Source organism: Pholcus phalangioides, unplaced genomic scaffold (assembly GCF_987345545.1).
Source record: "Pholcus phalangioides strain wild (caught in Gottingen) unplaced genomic scaffold, Ppha-v1.0 ptg000017l_1, whole genome shotgun sequence".
Classification (NCBI taxonomy): Eukaryota; Metazoa; Arthropoda; class Arachnida; order Araneae; family Pholcidae; genus Pholcus; species Pholcus phalangioides.
In genome coordinates, this window is record NW_028301610.1 from 2590573 (window position 1) to 2608754 (window position 18182).

The window sequence follows — 18182 nt, forward strand, 5'->3', positions numbered from 1 at the left end:
AACCGGGAAAATAACCGAAATAAGAAACGGTTTGCAGGGTTAGCATCGCTAGGCCACGGGAATTTTTAAGACAGGAAAAAAATAACTCAAAAAACAACCGATAGGTGGTGCAGACGGACACAAGTCAAAGAAAATATACGATATGCAAATAACGAACAGAATGCCTACAAATCGTTTATTACAGCAGTATGTGTTCCACATGACCACCACCACAGAGGATAACACATTGCAGGCGAGTCACAAATCCAGCAATGGCAGAGTGCAACAGGTATACATACACGGTTTAGAACGGTGAACTTGTTGTGGATTAGGAGCGAAAATTCTTATAACCGTCTCATTTGCATATTTCCACATATTTTGCTAGTACCAGCGCCACCTATCAAATATATCAAACTTATAGTTTGATGGATTTGAAACTTATCAAAATAAGAAAAACTGTGATCGATATGGTAAAGCTTCAAGAACATTGATATAAATTTGATTTACTATATAACACCACTGAGGATGAACAAGATGTCACCACGATTAACAAAACTTTTACCACTACCCTAAAAGAAGTAGCAAAATAAGTCCCTGGAGAAAAAGAAATCAAACCGGTGAAGAAAATAGCAGAAGAAACAAAGAAACTTATGAAAGACCGGACGGAGAGAACTTCAGATTAAGAAGAATGACCCTAAATCAAAAGTGGAATATACAGAACTCTGCTAGACAGTACGAAAGCGGATTACAGAAGATGTCAGGAAGTTTAATGGCGATATTTTAAAGAAAGCATTGGAAGATAATAGGAGCTTAAAATCAGCAACACGAAATCTGTGTGTAGGGAGAAAGGAAATTTTTGCACTGAAAAGGAAAGATGGAACCATCACAAAAGATGGAAATGAAATCATTAGTATTGTTGAGGAATTTTATAATACTCTATACAAACATGAAGAACAGGATCGGAACAAAAGAAAGGGAGCAGGAAGAAAAGAAAGTGGAGCTGAATTTATACAAGTAACACCTGGGCTGAAAAAAGAGGTCTATAAGGCTATAAGATGTATGAAAAAGGGGAAATGCCCAGGTGAAGATGGGATTTCAATAGACATTATAAAAGAAGCAGGAGAAGAGTTATCCTAGCTGCTTTACAATTGTCTAGCTTTTCACAAATTGTCTCACAAAATCGGATGTGCCTGAAGATTGGAATAACGCAATGATGGTTCTTCTTCACAAAAAAGGCGAAAAAAGATGATATCAGGAACTATCGACCAATCAGTCTTGTGATGACCAAAGATGCAAATGAAGTGATGTTCGTTCGTGACGTAAATAGCGCGCGCCGAGTTCGCTATAAAAAGTAAGCACAGTGTGCGCGGAGTTGGAATTTAACTAGAAATATAACCGTTTGTTGTAATTGAATGTGCGCGTATATATCTCAACTTCAATGATCGATGTTTTAGTTTGTGTACTTGCAAGCTGCGAGTTAAAATAATATAGTTGCATTAGAAATTAATTATTGTTAGATCATTGCGGATCCTTGCATCACTCGGACATCTTAATGACAACGAGTTGTTGGAGTAATTTGAACCCCGAAATTAAAATTGAAGATGTTCAAAAATTCTGAATTTCCCGAAGTAAATTTGAAAATGGAGCAGCCTGAATCTCATAAAACCAATTTGCAGTTGGAGCCGTTTAATGATGCTAATGATGAGTGGTCTACATATGTCGAACGTTTGGAGATGTTTTTTGAAGCAACTGGTACACCGGTTGATAAATATGTTCCCACGATGCTAACTTTGTTGCCGAACAAAACTTATACATTGTTGCGGAACTTGGTGACTCCTGCAAAGCCGAAAGATAAGTCATTTCAAGAACTGGTTGCGGTTTTACAAGCACAGCTTTCACCTGCTCCGTTACTCATAGCGGAAAGATTTCTATTTCTCAAGCTGAATCAACGTGCCGGGGAGACAATTGTGACTTACAGTGCATCGTTAAAGAAGTTGGCAGAATATTGTCAGTTTGGAGACTATTTAACAGACAGTCTTCGTGATCGATTTGTGTGTGGTTTGAATAATGATTCAATCCAAACGCGACTACTGAGCGAAGATAAGCTGACTTATATATGCTAATGCCTTGAAAATTGCGACAGCGATGGAAACTGTAGCGAAGGATGCTGCTGAATTACAGGAGAAGTCTGTTTCTAATGTGCATCGAATTGCGATACCTGAAACTGTTTCCAAGGAAAAGCCTAATGAAAATACGCCTAAGAAAGCTCAACAAAGAGGTAGGTGCTTTCGTTGTTCTAGCAAATTTCATTATGCTAATAACTGTCCAGATGAAAATTCAATTTGTCATAAATGTCATCTTAAGGGCCATATTGCTAGACATTGTAGGACAAAAATGCATGAAGTCGATGAAAATTCTGTTCATACATTGCGCACGGATGATATGCTTAAAATTGATCGGAACATTTTTTTAAAAGTTGAACTTGACGGTAAAAATGTTAAAATGCAATTGGACACGGGTGCTTGCGTATTCATTATGCGTTATCCATTATGCCATTGAGCTTGTATAAGCGACTTCTTTTTAAACACAAAATTCGTGAATGTCAAATGTTGCTGAAAACCTTTTGCGGATAGATAGGACTTAAACCTGCTGGTGAAGTTAACATAATGATCAAGAGAAAATCCAAAAGGTACATTTAGTTGACCGTGATGTCGATCCAATATTTGGATTAGATTGGTTCTCGAATTTCAAATTGAATTGGGAGGAAATTCATAACATCAATGATGTGAAGAATAAAGTAAAATGCAAAAGTGAAAACGCGGAAGTTTTACACATTTTGTCGGATTATGCCGATGTTTTTGAAAATGTTATTGGTAAATTCAAGGGAACCAAGGCGATACTATATTTGAAAGATAATGTGAAACCGAAGTTTAACAAGCCTCGCCCATTGCCATATGCGTTAACAAAGCGTTCAGAGACTGAGTTGGGGCGTTTGGAAAATTTGGATATTATTGAACCGGTATATTCTAGTGCAGCGGTTCTCAACAGGAGAACTCTTCTCCGCGCACTGTCCAGGGGCACCGCGGCCGCTTGAGGAAAATAAAAAAACGGTAAAATTAAAAATAATAATTATAAATATTTTTAAACAGTAAAAATAAATCAGTAACTTTGATAAATAATTAATAAATGGGCCTACGGGGCTCCGCCATAGAATTTTTTTACTAAAAATGGCCCCGCGAGTCAAAAAAGTTGAGAATCGCTGTTCTAGTTAATGGGCTCTCTCTCTCTCTACCCCGATCGTACCAGTTATTAAAACTGATGGATCTATACGAATATGTGGTGAATTTAAAATTACTTAATCCAGTGCAGGAAGATGTTCTTTGCCACATTTAGAAGATATTTTTGCAAAATTGAGTGATGGCTAAATTGTTAGTGAAATTAACTTGGCTCAAGCTTATCTTCATATGGAAATTGATGAACGTGATCGTGAATTACTAACTTTGAATACTCCAAAAGGCCTGTTTCGGTGTAAACGATTAATGTTTGGTATTAAAACTGTACCAAGAATTTGGCAGCGTGCTATGGAAAATGTTTCGAAAAATATTCCTGGAGTGGATGTTTATCTAGATGATATTAAAATTGTCGGGCCTACGATCGCTGTTCATAATCAAAGGTTGAGAGAAGTGTTGAAACGACTGAGACTGAACATGGATTACGTGTAAATTTATCCAAAAGTGAATTTTTAGTTGATAAAATTAACTATTGTGGACACGTGATCGATAAAAACGGATTGCGTCAAAGTGAAAAAAAAGGTCAAAGCTATACTTGATGCTCCTCAACCAAGAAATTTGAGTGAATTGAAATCGTTCTTGTAATTAATTATCTACTATAGACGATTTTTGCCGAATTTAGCATCTACACTTTATCCTCTGAATCACCTTAGGAAAAAAAATTCTCGTTTTAAATGGTGTGTGCGAGGACTTTTGATGCTGTAAAAAAACAAGTTTCCTCGGACCGGGTTTTGATGCCGTATAATCCTGAATTACCGATTGTGTTAGCCACTGATTGCATCAACTGTTGGCTTAGGGGCAGTTATCTCGCATATTTTGATAGATGGATCGGAGCGTCCGATCGCTTTTGCATTAAGAACTTTGAATTCTACAGAACGTAATTATTCGCAAATTGATAAAGAAGCGTTAGCGACAGTTTGGGGAACCAAGAAATTTCATTTTTTTTAATTTAAAACAAACAAAACAGTGAATTACAATATACAAATATATAATACAATATACAAATACAAACATATGTTATAACATATGACACAAAAAACACACACACATATAATACATACACTATGTAGCCCCAAGGGACTATGAAGTCCTTCCAGCAGGCCTATATGATTTTAATTACATGATTTTGTCCCTCAGCAACAGCTCTTTCCTTCATTAGATGTATTTTAGTATATAATTAATATGCATTGGTGCAATAATTTATTTCAAAGTACTGCATTAATATCTGTGTTTTTGATCATAATAAAGACATTGTAATCTGTATTTTTATTACTATTTGTGTCATTACTAGAGTAGATGAAGTTCATTATTTTCGGTGCGGTGTAACAAAAACTTTTTTGAAATGATGTTTTGTTACTTTTAGACACTTGATAGATATTTTTATATCTATTCGAGGTTCTATTTTCATTTTTTACTAACCATTCTTCGTTTTTGATGATAAATTTATAAATTCTGTACATGTAGTTCTGTCTCAGTGTCAATATGTGGCACTGTATGTTTTTGTTTTCTGTTGGAACATTTATTAATTCTCTTAATTTATTGTAAAGATTGTCTAGATTGCGTATGTTTTCATAATATGCTCCTCCCCAGACACATATTCCGTAATTTATATTTGAATAAACCCACGCATAGAAGATATCTTTCAAGAAGTTTTTATCAACAATGTATTTAATTTTATAAATCACTTTATCTTTTTTTTATCATTTTTTCACTATGTATGTTCCATTTTAGGTTATCTTGTATAATTATTCCTAAGTATTCATAATTGAACACTCTACCTATTTCTTCACAATTGCATACTGATATAGTTTGAGATTGGCAGTGTGTAATTTTACGTGAATTTCCGTACTGTCATTTATATTTCTTGTTTTCGTGCACATAAATTTAGTTTTTTGTGTATCTATTTTTAATTTGTGTTTAATTAGCCAGTGATTTATTTTTGTTAGGTCTTTCTCTGTTCTTTTAACCAAACTATGTGTTTCTGTATCCTCAACATATAAAACTGTGTCATCTGCAAAAGATATAATGTTACCATTTAGATTTAGTTTACTCAGTTCATTTATGTAAATTAAAAATAGTATCGGCCCTAAGACCGAGCCCTGTGGGACGCCTTTTTTAACTTCTTGAAAATTTCTAATTGTTTTCTCTATTATGACAGCTTGTCGTCTAGTGTAGTAGTATGATTTAAACCATTCTAACATATTTCCTCTTAGACCGGCTGAATATAATTTCTTTGTTAGAATGTTTAGGTCCACATAATCGAATGCTCGTTTTAAGTCCAAAAAAACTATTATTGAATATTTATTTTTTTTTATTCCATTGTTTATCAAGCCCGTTAATTTTAGAATTGCCATTTCTGTATTTTTGTTTTTTTGGAATCCATATTGATTGGCTGAAAAGAATTTTTGATGATTCAGGAAATTGAGCAGTTGGTATTTCATACACTTTTCTAGAATTTTTGAAAAAATCGGGAGAATCGAGATAGGTCTATAGTTGTTAGTATCATTGGAATCTCCAGTTTTAAATATAGGATGCACGAGGGAATTTTTTAGTTCAGAATAAAATACGCCATTTGTTACTGAGGAATTATATATTATATATATTTATTGAGGAATCATTTATATTTATATGCAAGATTTTTCACACTCCTGACTGATCATAAACCGTTGTTATATATTTTTTGGCCTAAACAAGGACTTCCTGTTCTTAGTGCGACTCGTTTGCTTAATTATGCATTGCTTCTAAGTGCTTTCAGCTATGACATTAAATATCGTGAAACTGGGAAACACAGTAATGCTGATGCTTTATCCAGGTTGCCAATAAATGTGAATGAAAATTTTACAAGTGATTTAACTGATGCATTTCAAGTTACACAGCTTGAAACAATGCCGATCACTGCTCGTGAAATTGCACAAGCAACGAAATCGGATCCTGATGTCAAAGTTTTGCATCAGCGTTTGCGATCTGGTGGAAGCATTGGACGAGTAGCTCAAGGACAAGATGGTGAGTACAGTTTAAAAGATGGTGTTATTTTCTATGGTCATAAAATTATGATTCCGAAAAAATATCAACAAACTGTACTAAAAGAACTTCACTGTGGACATTTTGGTGTTGTCAAAATGAAAGCCTTAGCTAGATCGTACGTGTGGTGGAATGGAATAGATCGAGATATTGAGGATCTGTCTCGGAATTGTACCGGGTGTTCACAATATGCTAAAAATCTACCAAAAACTTGTCACCCGTCGGAATAGCCATCGCGACCTTGGGAGCGTATACATATAGATTTCGCAGGTTCATTTTTTGGTGAAATGTATTTACTTCTGATAGATGCATATTCAAAATGGCCTGAAGTATTTCGTATGAGAACTGTAACTAGTAGTGGAACTCTTGAAACGTTAAAATCATTATTTAGTCGTTATGGACTACCTAATACTTTGGTATCTGACAATGGACCTCAGTTGGTGTCGTATGAATTTGAAACTTTCCTGAAAAGTAATGGTATTTACCATATCAGAACCTCACCGTACTATCCTAGTTTAAATGGTCAAATTGAAAATTTTGTACAAACTTTCAAAGCTGCCATGAGACGTTCACGATTTGAACAAGGTAGTGCAAAATCGAAACTTGAATCATTCCTAATGCAGTATGCAGTATAGTATCTCCAGCGATGCTATTTTTGAACCGTGATATTCGAACACGCTTGGACTTGTTGTGTCTCAAAAGCCTGTAGGAAATAAATTGGATAATAGAAAGATAAATCGAGAATTCGAAATTGGGCAAAATGTTGCAGTGAGAAATTACGGGAGACCTGAACAACTCAAGTGGACTTTTGGAAAAGTGGTGGAACGACAAGGATTATTAAATTATTGTGTAGCTGTTGGTGATAATATATACCATCGCCATGTGGGTCAAATGCGAAATATTGGTGATAATGTTCCTCTTACGAAATATGTTCTACAATGTTTTTCAGGTGATCAACCTCTAGTGTCAAACCTGCCGATAGAAGATAAAGACGGTGCCGAGAATTATCTTGTAAAAAGGATTAGTTTGACGGAAGATCCAGAACCTGGACCAGTGCCACACCAAACTTCGGAGTTGAACGAAACTCCTGAACCGGTTGCCGCAGCGTCCACCCCAGGACCAGAATGGATTCCAAGACGAAGTATAAGACAAACAAGACCATCGGCCACACTGATCTACACTTCATTTACGAAGGGAGGAACTGTGATGACCAAAGATGCAAATGAAGTGATGCTCGTTCGTGACGTAAACAGCGCGCCGAGTTCGCTATGAAAACTATTGTAAGCACAGTGTGCGCGGAGTTGTAATTGGACTAGAAATATAACCGGTTGTTGTAATCGAATGTGCGCGTGTGTATCTCAACTTAAATGATCGATGTTTTAGTTTGTGTACTTGCAAGCTGCGAGTTAAAATAATATAGGTGCATTAAAAATTAATTATTGTTAGATCATTGGGGATCCTTGTAATACTCTGACATCTTAAGTCTCCTATCAGTAATTTATAAAATCTTCACCAAAGTGCTGGCATATAGGCTTGAATCCAAATTCGACGAAGCTCAACCAAAAGAACAGGCAGGATTTCGAAGTGGATTCGGTACAATGGATCACATCCAAACAATCAGGGAACTCATAGAGAGACACAAGAAATACATATTACCATTGTGTATGACCTTCATTGATTTTGAGAAAGCATTTGACTCTGTCTTCACATCTGCTGTTGTTAAAGCTCTAGATGTAATTGGGGCTAAAAAAACTTACATCAATATCATCAAGAAAATATATGACAAAGCAACTGCAACGATTCGTTTGGATAAAGGAAAAGCAGAGATTAAATTTGGAAAAGGAGACAGACAGGGTGATATTATCTCACCAAAACGCTTTACGGCTGTTTTAGAAGAATTATTCAGAAAACTGGATTGGGATAAAAAAGGAATTAAAATAAATGGAGAATTTCTCAACTATTTATGCGTTTTGCAGACGATATTGTTGTTATCAGCAGTAATCCAGACGAACTTGAGGAAATTTTACAAGAATTGGCGAAGGCAAGTATTCAGGTAGGCTTGAAAATGAATCTGCAAAACACTAAAGATATGTTCAACCCCTTTGCGTTGAAAAGGACAATCTTGCTCAACAATACAGAGATAGAAGAAGTAGAAAGCTATGTATACCTGGTACAAGAAATTACCATGGACAACGGAATCGTTAATGAAATAAACAGAAGGATCGGGATTGGATGGAGCACTTTTGGCAAAAACTGTGTAATTCTGAAGAGTCACATGTCATTATGCCTGGAAAGAAAAGTGTTTAACCAGTGTGTGCTTCCAGCACTCACTTATGGAGCTGAAACATGGGCACTCACAAGCAAGACGATACAAAGGCTACAGACAACACAAAGGAGCATGGAAAGATGTATGCTAGGCATCACAAGGAGAGAAAGAAAACGAATCATTTGGATAAGGAACCACACAAAGGTATATGATATCAAGGAAAGAATTAAACGTTTAAAATGGAAATGGGCTGGACATATTGCAAGAAGACAGGACAACAGATGAACCGCAAGTACTATAGATTGGTATATGTCCGAGAAGGCGTCCCCACACAAGATGGATTGACGAGATCAGGAAAGTGCCAGGAGTCAACTGGAAGGCTAAAGCATCAGACAGAGCAGAATGGAAAAATTTAGAGACCTTCATCCAGCAGTGGATTGAAAATGGTTGTTGATGATGATAATGATTATATATATATATATTGTACAACATATCACTAAAAAGAATTAAGATACAAAATACAATTTACACTTATTAGTATTACTATCTTATTTACTAACACTAAACAATAATGCCCAAAGCAAAATAATTAAAAGTATCAAGAATACCCGGGAAAAAATTCTAGACTGTTTGCTAGTAGTACTCAATACAGAGAATATTGAGTATCTACTGTACTCATACCACGAGAGAGAGAGAAAAACAGATTAACAACTTTGAAAAAATGCCCCGAAAAAAATATCGAGTATTATATTAACAAAACTATGTTATCTACTAAGCCAAAAGTAATAAATATATCAATTATCGAGAACATCAGAAAAATTAAATTATTCTGTTTGCTACACTACGCCAAAAAAACCCAAAACAAAAAAATACAGATTTTTTTTTAAAGAGGGGGAAGCAAAAAATGGTCAAAACAAAGAACGAAATTTTCCCAATTACTACGAGAACATAAGCAACATCTAGATTATTAACTACAAATAAATTAACTGAAAAACCTGACGGAGTTTAAATAAAAGCGTCAAAGAAAAAAAAATTAATCGTTCGGAAAACAACTTGCTGGATAGAATCGTGGGTGAGAGCATAGAGTTAGAATAATAAATTACATATTATATATAGTATTATATCTTTAGTCTATGGTTGAGAGATAGGTCACAACTGGTTATGGTGAACGGGAAATTCTCTGATTCGACAGGCGTCACAAGTGGAGTTCCTCAAGGAAATGTCCTTGGAACCATACATTCTTCACTTTTTATTGATAAACTCGATCAGCGTATCGATGGGATTGTTAGCAAATTCGCAGATGACGTGAATCTAATGGGGGTAGTTAGGAATCAAAGCGATGGGGAGTTGCACCAGACCCACTTGAACAGGATTGTCAAATAAATGGAGTATGAAGTTTAGCGTTGACAAGTGCATGGTCGCTCATTTTGGTTCGAACAACCCACGGTTCTCATACGTGTTGAATGGTGTCACTATTCCGGATGCAACTGGGGTCACCGATTTGGGAATTCTCATTGACGAGCGGCTTAGGTTTTCTGAAAATTGTTCAGCGGTGGTAAAAAAATCGAAAAGAATGCTCGGTTTTGTTTTCAAAAAGGTGTCTGCGCGTTCTCCTAGAGTCATTCTTCCGCTTTTCCGACGCTTATTTCGTCCTGAACTGGAGAATGCTGTAAGGTTTTGGAGACAATATCTAAAACACAGGGATATAGAATTGGTTGAAGGGGTGCAGAGAAGAACTACGCGTGTTGGCACATGCGGCTTGAGTTATGAAGAGACATCATTTTATGAATATGTTCACATTGGATGAACACAGATGTCAGGGAGATTGATTAAAGTGTTCAAAATTTTCAAATGTATGGATAGGATGGACCATGATTTATTAATTCGCCGTCAATCAACTACTTTTATAAGGGGACACCAACATCTTTTGGTAAGGGACAATGCTAGGTTATGGTGGCGCAGGGAATTTTTCTCTAATAGGGTTGTTAACAAATGGAGTAGATTACCCTTGGCGGTAGTAAATTCTAAAAAAATTCACACGTTTAAAAAGAAATACGATAAACATGTTGGGGTAAATCGAAAAGCTATCCATACTTAGAATAAGACAACCATAAATACACTTATGGGCATTGCATAATATTTTATCATGTGTGTGTATGTACATATATTGTTTATATTTTTTGTGTTGCATTTTTAATTGGGTTGCTGTATTTTAGTAATATATGATATTCATGGTGAACGGTGATATGTTATGCTGAACGGAGAATTCTCTGGTTGGACAGACGTCACAAGTGGAGTTCCTCAGGGAAGTGTCCTTGGCCCCATACTTTTTTCACTTTTTATCGACAAACTCGATCAGGGTATCGATGGGATTACTAGCAAATTCGCAGATGATGTGAAGCTAATGGGGGTAATCGGGGATGAAAGCGATAGGGAGTTGCTCCAGACCAACTTAAACAGGATTGCAGCATGGGCAAATGAATGGAGCATGACGTTTAGCGTTGATAAATGCATGGTCGCTCATTTTGGTTCGAACAACCCACGGTTCTCTTACGAGGTGAATGGTGTCACTATCCCGGATGCAACTAGGGTCACCGATTTGGGAATTCTCATTGACGAGCGACTTAGATTTTCTGAACATTGTTCAGCGGTGGTCAAAATAGCGAATAGAATCCTTGGTCTCATTTTCAAAAAGGTCTCTTCACGTTCTCCTAAAGTCATTCTTCCGCTTTTTCGAGGCTTAGTTCGTCCTGGTCTGGAGTATGCTGTAAAGGTTTGGAGACCATACCTACAGAGGGACATAGACTTGGTTGAAGGGGTGTAGAGAAGAGCTACGCGTGTCCTTATTGGCACACAGGGCTTGAGTTATGAAGAGAGACTTCATTTTTTGAATATGTTTACATTGGATGAATGCAGCTGTCGAGGAGATATGATCGAAGTGTTCAAAATTTTCTATGGGATGGATAGGATGGACCATGAACTTTTAGTACACCGCCAATCGACTGCTTTTACAAGGGGACACCAGTATCGATTGGTGAGGGACAATGCAAGATTATGGTGTCGCAGGGAATTTTTCTCTGATAGGGTTGTTAATAAATGGAATAGCTTACTCCCGGAGGTAGTAAATTGTAACACAATTGACACGTTTAAAAAGAAATACGATAAACATGTTGGGGTAAATCGAGAAGCTATCCTTTCTTAGAATAAGACAACCATAAGTATTCTTTATGGGCGTTGTATAATATTTTATCATGTGTATATATTGTTTATAATTTGTGTTAATTGCATTTTTAATTGGGTTGCTGTATTTTTGAAATATATGACGACCATATTTTTATGGGCATCTGTTTATCAGCCACCTCGTTGGGCATTTTTCCTGTTGTGGCGTTTTATTTGTATTCATACTTGTATTGGCATCTTTTTTTCAGCCACTTCCTTGGGCATATTGCTTGTGTTGGGCTTGTATTTGTATAAGAACACTGGAGAATTAATAAAAAAAAACAAAAAAAAAACTAAGACGAAAATGGTTGAACACAGAAAAATAGAGAAACAATCACAGGAACAAAAAAACCTCTCGAGATGGTGCACCGACGCCGCGTTAACTTAACCACCTACTATTTATCGGCAAAGGTCCCGCTACTCAACTTAGATAATGTCGTTGAACGGAATAGGATAAGACGCGTCTTACCACTGCGACGTCTAAGACGAGAATGCAAGAAATGATAAAAAAAAACTCATGATCAATTTTCCTTCAATTTCGAATTATTCAAATAATTTGAAAAGTTCGAATTAGGTAAGAAATTTCTTAACATTTTAAATATGATACAAAAAACTCGGAGGAGTACGTAATTATCCATGTTCTACTGTAGATAAGTCACTCTCCTGAAGTGTTGGGAGTACGGTGGTTCGATTTCTCGTAAGTTTCTGTTTTCCATCTAAAAACTCATCTTATTGCATTGCTTTTAGTTCATTTGATCATTTTTTTCGCACCACAGTCACTTTCTGCACACGAGGACTAATTAGACCGGGACCTACAATTTATTGCCGATTCCGAACGGCAGGCTTGTTTTTTATACTCATCGAGAGGTTGGTGCGCTAACCCCTCGATGGGGGACTCCCTGCGGTAGGAATTTTTTTCTGCGGTCAAGTCGCCGTTTTTTTTTGTACCCCTGTTTCAGGAAGGTTTTCTGACAAGGACGAACCGGGTATCCAACTCGCGACACCTCTAAATATCCTTTGGAACTTTAAGCGAGCATCTCATCGACCTGGGCTACCGCGCCCCCTGCTTTTAGTTATGATACTCATATTATGTTGTTATACATTTAGTTATGCAGTCGAACTTGGTTAATTTATTGTCGAAAACATTGCACCCATTGTATACCAAAAAAAAAAAAAGTCAGAATTTTAAACTTATTTATTTTTAAAGACTTGATATTCCACAACTTGATCGACAGAAGCACAGTCTGACAACTTGTGAAATTTTACAGAACTGCAAACTATAATTACATTCGTTCGTACTAAAATCGTCACTTTTTTCATGTGACATCTAATTGCCCAAAATATTCGACAAAAATTGATTTAAACAAACATCTTTAGCATGAAATTAGATAGAAAGTTAAAGGGGGGAGTTCGTAAAACTTAATTTTATACAAAAATTCAAATTCATCAAATTCCGCTGTATATGCTTGATAACATAGTGTCATTGTGTCTATTCTTTTTAATAAAAGTTTAATGCTCTCAACATTGCCATATTTTATTAAATTTTTTGTTATTCAATGATTTGTCCAATTGTAAGTATTTTAATGGTTTGTATAGGATTTGCTATTTTTTGCTCATTTTGTGTATATTTTCTTCAATAATTTTGTCTAATTTTTTGATAAAATTAATATTTTGTCTAATTTTCTGATATTTAATAATTTGTCTGATTTTCTGATTTTTAATATTTTGTCAAATTTTCTGATTTTTAATATTTTGTCTAATTTTTCATGTGTAATGATTTGTTTAATTTCATTTTCGCCTCGACATGAATATGTATTTTTCAATTCTAATGAGTAAAGAAAATTTGCTCACTTTCTTTTGTCTCTTTGTTCACGTTCTTTTTTCTTTGTAATACTACATTTAACCCAAAACAATAAAGATTTGATTTATTTATTTAATTTACCTCTGTTATGGCCTCAGATTTTTTGCATTTTGCATGTTTGTACTGAAAGTCAAAAATCACTGGCCTAATTTTGTATTCTTACCAAAACTTACAAACAGTAAACAAATACGTGGCGCTGTTTGAAATTAAACAGTTTGATCCGTATTTAAATTGGGTTTATCCAATAAGTATAGCTATTGAAACAATGGGACATTTAAATTATTGCTTATATTTGCTTTTTCCTTCTCTAATTCACTGCTTGCTGCCTGTCAAAAGTAAAATATGATAGAAAAGTCTTTATTTCATGGAAATTTCATATGCGGAAGATTATTTCTTGACAGATTCCTGATATTTGTCACTTTATTTCACAAAGAGTTCCAGCGCAAGAGTGGCTTCGGGCTTTTTCAAAAGCCCGATGTGTGTATATATATATATACATATATATACACATAAAATGAAATATATATATATCGTATTCTGACCTCACCGTTAAAATAAAAATTCAGAAAATATTGTTTTCTTTTCCTTGAAAGTTTTTTGAAACACAGGAAAAGTAAAAAAAAGGTATGTGAGCATCTATACGCTTGTAAAAAATCGGTTCTTGGGTATTATTGTACTACGCGTAGACATTTCTCATTTCAATCTCTCCTGGAATTTCTAGCATTCGTTCTTTTTTTTTGTGTGATCTGTTATCTCTGAATCGAACCCTTCAGCAATCTAGTGATTAAATTCAACTTCGACTGGAAAGAAAAGATACATTATAGATGGAGTTCAACTTCCAGAAATATCGAAGTAGGAAATGATTGTAGACTATTCTGAATTGCAAATTTTAGTGTAATCCTGTAATCACAAACATTTTCAAATTTTCATTTTCATTTTCACAAACATAACTTTTTTGCTGTCACCATCAACCACATTCTCATGTTTAGGCCTCGGCCAACATTATTGTATAAATAAATAAATAAATAATGTCGTAGCTGTCACAGCAGCTAATCGGTTAATACGCCATTTCCCGGGCCTAAAGACGTGGGTCTCAACCCCGGAAGCGACTTATACACCGTGAAAGTAAACTGTTTTTCTTTTGGCTTGAAGTTGCATGTCTCTCTTGTTTGTTGCAGTATAAATATCATCGAATGCTAAATAATCAGATAAAACCAACATGCTATTCGTTAAATCGAGGAAATCGTTATATTGTGGTTGCGAATAACACAAATATATGCACAGACATTTCTAAAAAAATTCGTTATACCGAGGAATTTTTTAAATTGTTAAGTGTCTATCGTTTCTAAAAGCTTTGAATACTAAAAAATAATTTAAAGCCTCTTTGAAGAAAGTTATCATGAACACCTGGATGGATTCATTTTTGCAGCAACTGTACTAGTAAGCTTATTGGCTGTGCTAGTACAGATGAAAAATGAGGAACCGAAAAGTAGCTGTTGATTTCTACCTTTGAACCTCCCCTCCCTCAGAATTGGATGCACAAATTGTGAATACTTCTCGAAGTAGAGTAGGTGAAACTCCGCCCAAAGCGTACGCTGAAAATCAAGTAAGTTCATGTAACGCTCCTATGGCATCGGCTTAAATTTGAAATCGTATAAGAAGATAAACCTATTAAATATAGATAATATGTTATTGTTCGATCCGGATCATAATGAGAAATGTGATATGATAAACAGATACCGTTTTTATAGTGGATAAAACCGCTTAATTGAATACTCATGTTTGGATCATAATGAATTATAAATTTTACTCCGTAAATTCATAATACAAAGTTGATACTGCATTTTTTTCATTTTATTTTTTTCAACCTGTTAGCTCAAAATTTTGGAAAGTGTTTGTTGTAGAGATTTGCGAGTAAAAAGTAATATTTTTTGCTTTTGGTATACTTTTAATTTGATATTAAATGACATGGCAAACGAATTCATAATTTCAGCTGTTTGGCATGTCTGTACACTTAATGAGTAAGTGTCCGCTAAAGATGATATTTTTTCATATCCACTCAGAAAGGTTTCATCTTATTTGATAAGGTCATGATGTTGATCAATGGACTGAAGGTGTGTATTCTTACTTTGATGTTGGCCAAAGCAAACAAGTTAAGATGGACTATAACTTAACTTGTGAACGGGTATAGTGATTAAAATCAATCAGAATGAAATTTTTCATCATATACTGTATAGACAACTTATGTCATGCACGATAATAAAAAAAATTACTACAACAGGTATTGAGTTGAGTTCTAACTGCAGAAATTCCAATGAAAGTTATCTTCAAAACCTGCAATTACATATTTTTTACATGTATTATATATTTTTTAGGATCTCAAAATCTCTGAATCCGTCAGATGTATTCACCTGTTAAATTCACACTTACACACATAACAGGCAGTGTACTGGAATAGAAAACATTTCAGCAGCTAAAAATTTATTACAATGACTATCGATTTCTCTTTACGATCCAGGACATAGTTTAGGAAACCAAGAGGAATGTGAAAATTCTATCTGGGAATATTTTGGCATTCTGCTGATATTGTTGATCTATCTGTTTTGGAACGTGGATGTGACGTAACATATTTGTCGAAGAAAAGTCCAGAGCCCCAACATCACATACATCCGTTAAATTTAAAACAACGTAAGAGTTGACGGTGGAATTTTTCAGTTATTTGATGGTTACATACAAAGTAAATTTTAAAATTCAATACCAGTGCATTAACATAAACAATTCAGCATGTGACATAACTCGGTGTATGTATCTATATTGGAAGAGGCAACGAGAAAAGTAAAAACGGAAGGTAAATCTGCACCGAGTACTTAGAAAACACCAGAAGAAGTTGGTATTGGTTTTTAAGTTCTTTATGTAGTGAGAATTGTGGTAGGAAATTAGATATTCAGTCTTCCTCCTGCGAAGTGTGACTCGTCAGCAGATGTGCGATATCCCCGTGAGTAAGTACCACAGCTCCTTCCAGAGTTCGAGAGAATGCGAGTTGTTTTGAACAAGTCTACAACGTACTCTGCCCAAAACCGATTATTGACATACCGCGGTGACGCTATTCTCGACTAACGACATGCGAGACAAACCTCTCGAATTGATTTCCGACGCTAAATTTCGCACGTTTAGAATAGGAACATAAGAGAGAGAGAGTTGGTGGAGGAAGATGTGGCCACAGAGAGAGAGTTACCAGATCAGAACGGAAACAGCTTTGCCTTTAATGTTAATGGCGTTATACCAGAACCAAATACTAATTGGATGCCTCGCCAAATCTGAATCTCCCTAATCAACTTGCGCGTTTTGAATTAATTACGATGCTAATTAACTCATTAAATGGCATTAAGGTTTAACATAGCGTACTCTAAGACCAAGTTCTGTATTCTTGGGGCTTCTCTTCCCTCTCTTTCGCTCTCTTCCTCTATTCTGATGAACGGGGCCCCAAAGAATGTTTGAACCACATTTTCCTAACATTTTATGCTAAAATAAAAAATGATACTGCTCAATTTTTAAATATATGAATATATATATTTTCGTTCTAAAATGCACCGGATTAAAATGAAATGGATGTTTCTATTTAAAATAATATACACGGGCTTTAAAAGAATTTACTCATACAAAAAGGCTATACGCGTTATATTCCAAATTTTTTTTGACGAAACTTTTCACTTACGATGGCAATTTTTCCTAGCATAATATTAGCTTTTTTTTGGCTTTGCCTGCAGTCCTTGTTCTGTTTGAATATGTGTCATCCTATTGAAAAGATTTCGTGACACACAACATCTTAAGCACTACTTTTTCCAACCAAGCTTCACTATAATTATGACTACTTTGAAAAATTCACTCATTCCAAAAAAAAAATAAATAAATAAAGCTTCAAGAAGAATTCGGATTCGATTGAAACTTCGCTTATGTCTGATTATGACGTTGTTATAAATGAGTGATCGCAATATCCGAGAGAAAGAAAGATTCTTCATTCAATTCCAGTCTATCAGATAATGCAAATTTTAAAAATTAAAATTCCAAAATTATGTAGCATTTGATAAAATCAGAAAATAATTTATGATTTGATAATGATAAAAAATTATAAATAATTTCAAGTTAGAAAAAAATATTTTTAATCAAAAAGTAAAAATATCAAAATTGCAAATACGAAATATTTAAAAAAACGAGAGTTGTGTGTGTTATAATATATATATATTGTTTCTGAATTCATTCGGAATATAGTGTTGCGGTGTATGGCTATTACACGATTATAATGGCTATGATACGATTACGAAACATGCAAGAATGTTCTTGCATGTGTGTGCTATCGGAATTTTTATGAAAGCTCCATTAATGACTTCAACATTCAACCCTTTAAGCGGCAATTATAAATCACTAAACCTCCATTCGAAATGTCATATCTTTTTTAATTAAGTGGGCTTTCTTATGATTTTCAGCAAGGGAAAAATAAGGAGTGTAGGGAAAGGTTTCCCATGCAAAATCTTCTTACAAAATATCT

At 35.0% G+C, this 18182-nt stretch overlaps 1 protein-coding gene across 1 annotated transcript; it reads left to right on the top strand.

Moving 5' to 3' along the window:
* The first annotated feature begins 1619 nt into the window (after positions 1–1619).
* LOC149072107 (uncharacterized) lies at positions 1620–2538 on the top strand. The gene is given in 2 exon segments (XM_089246731.1): positions 1620–2105; positions 2107–2538. Coding segments are annotated over 2 exon segments (918 nt in total).
* Positions 2539–18182: the final 15644 nt, after the last annotated feature.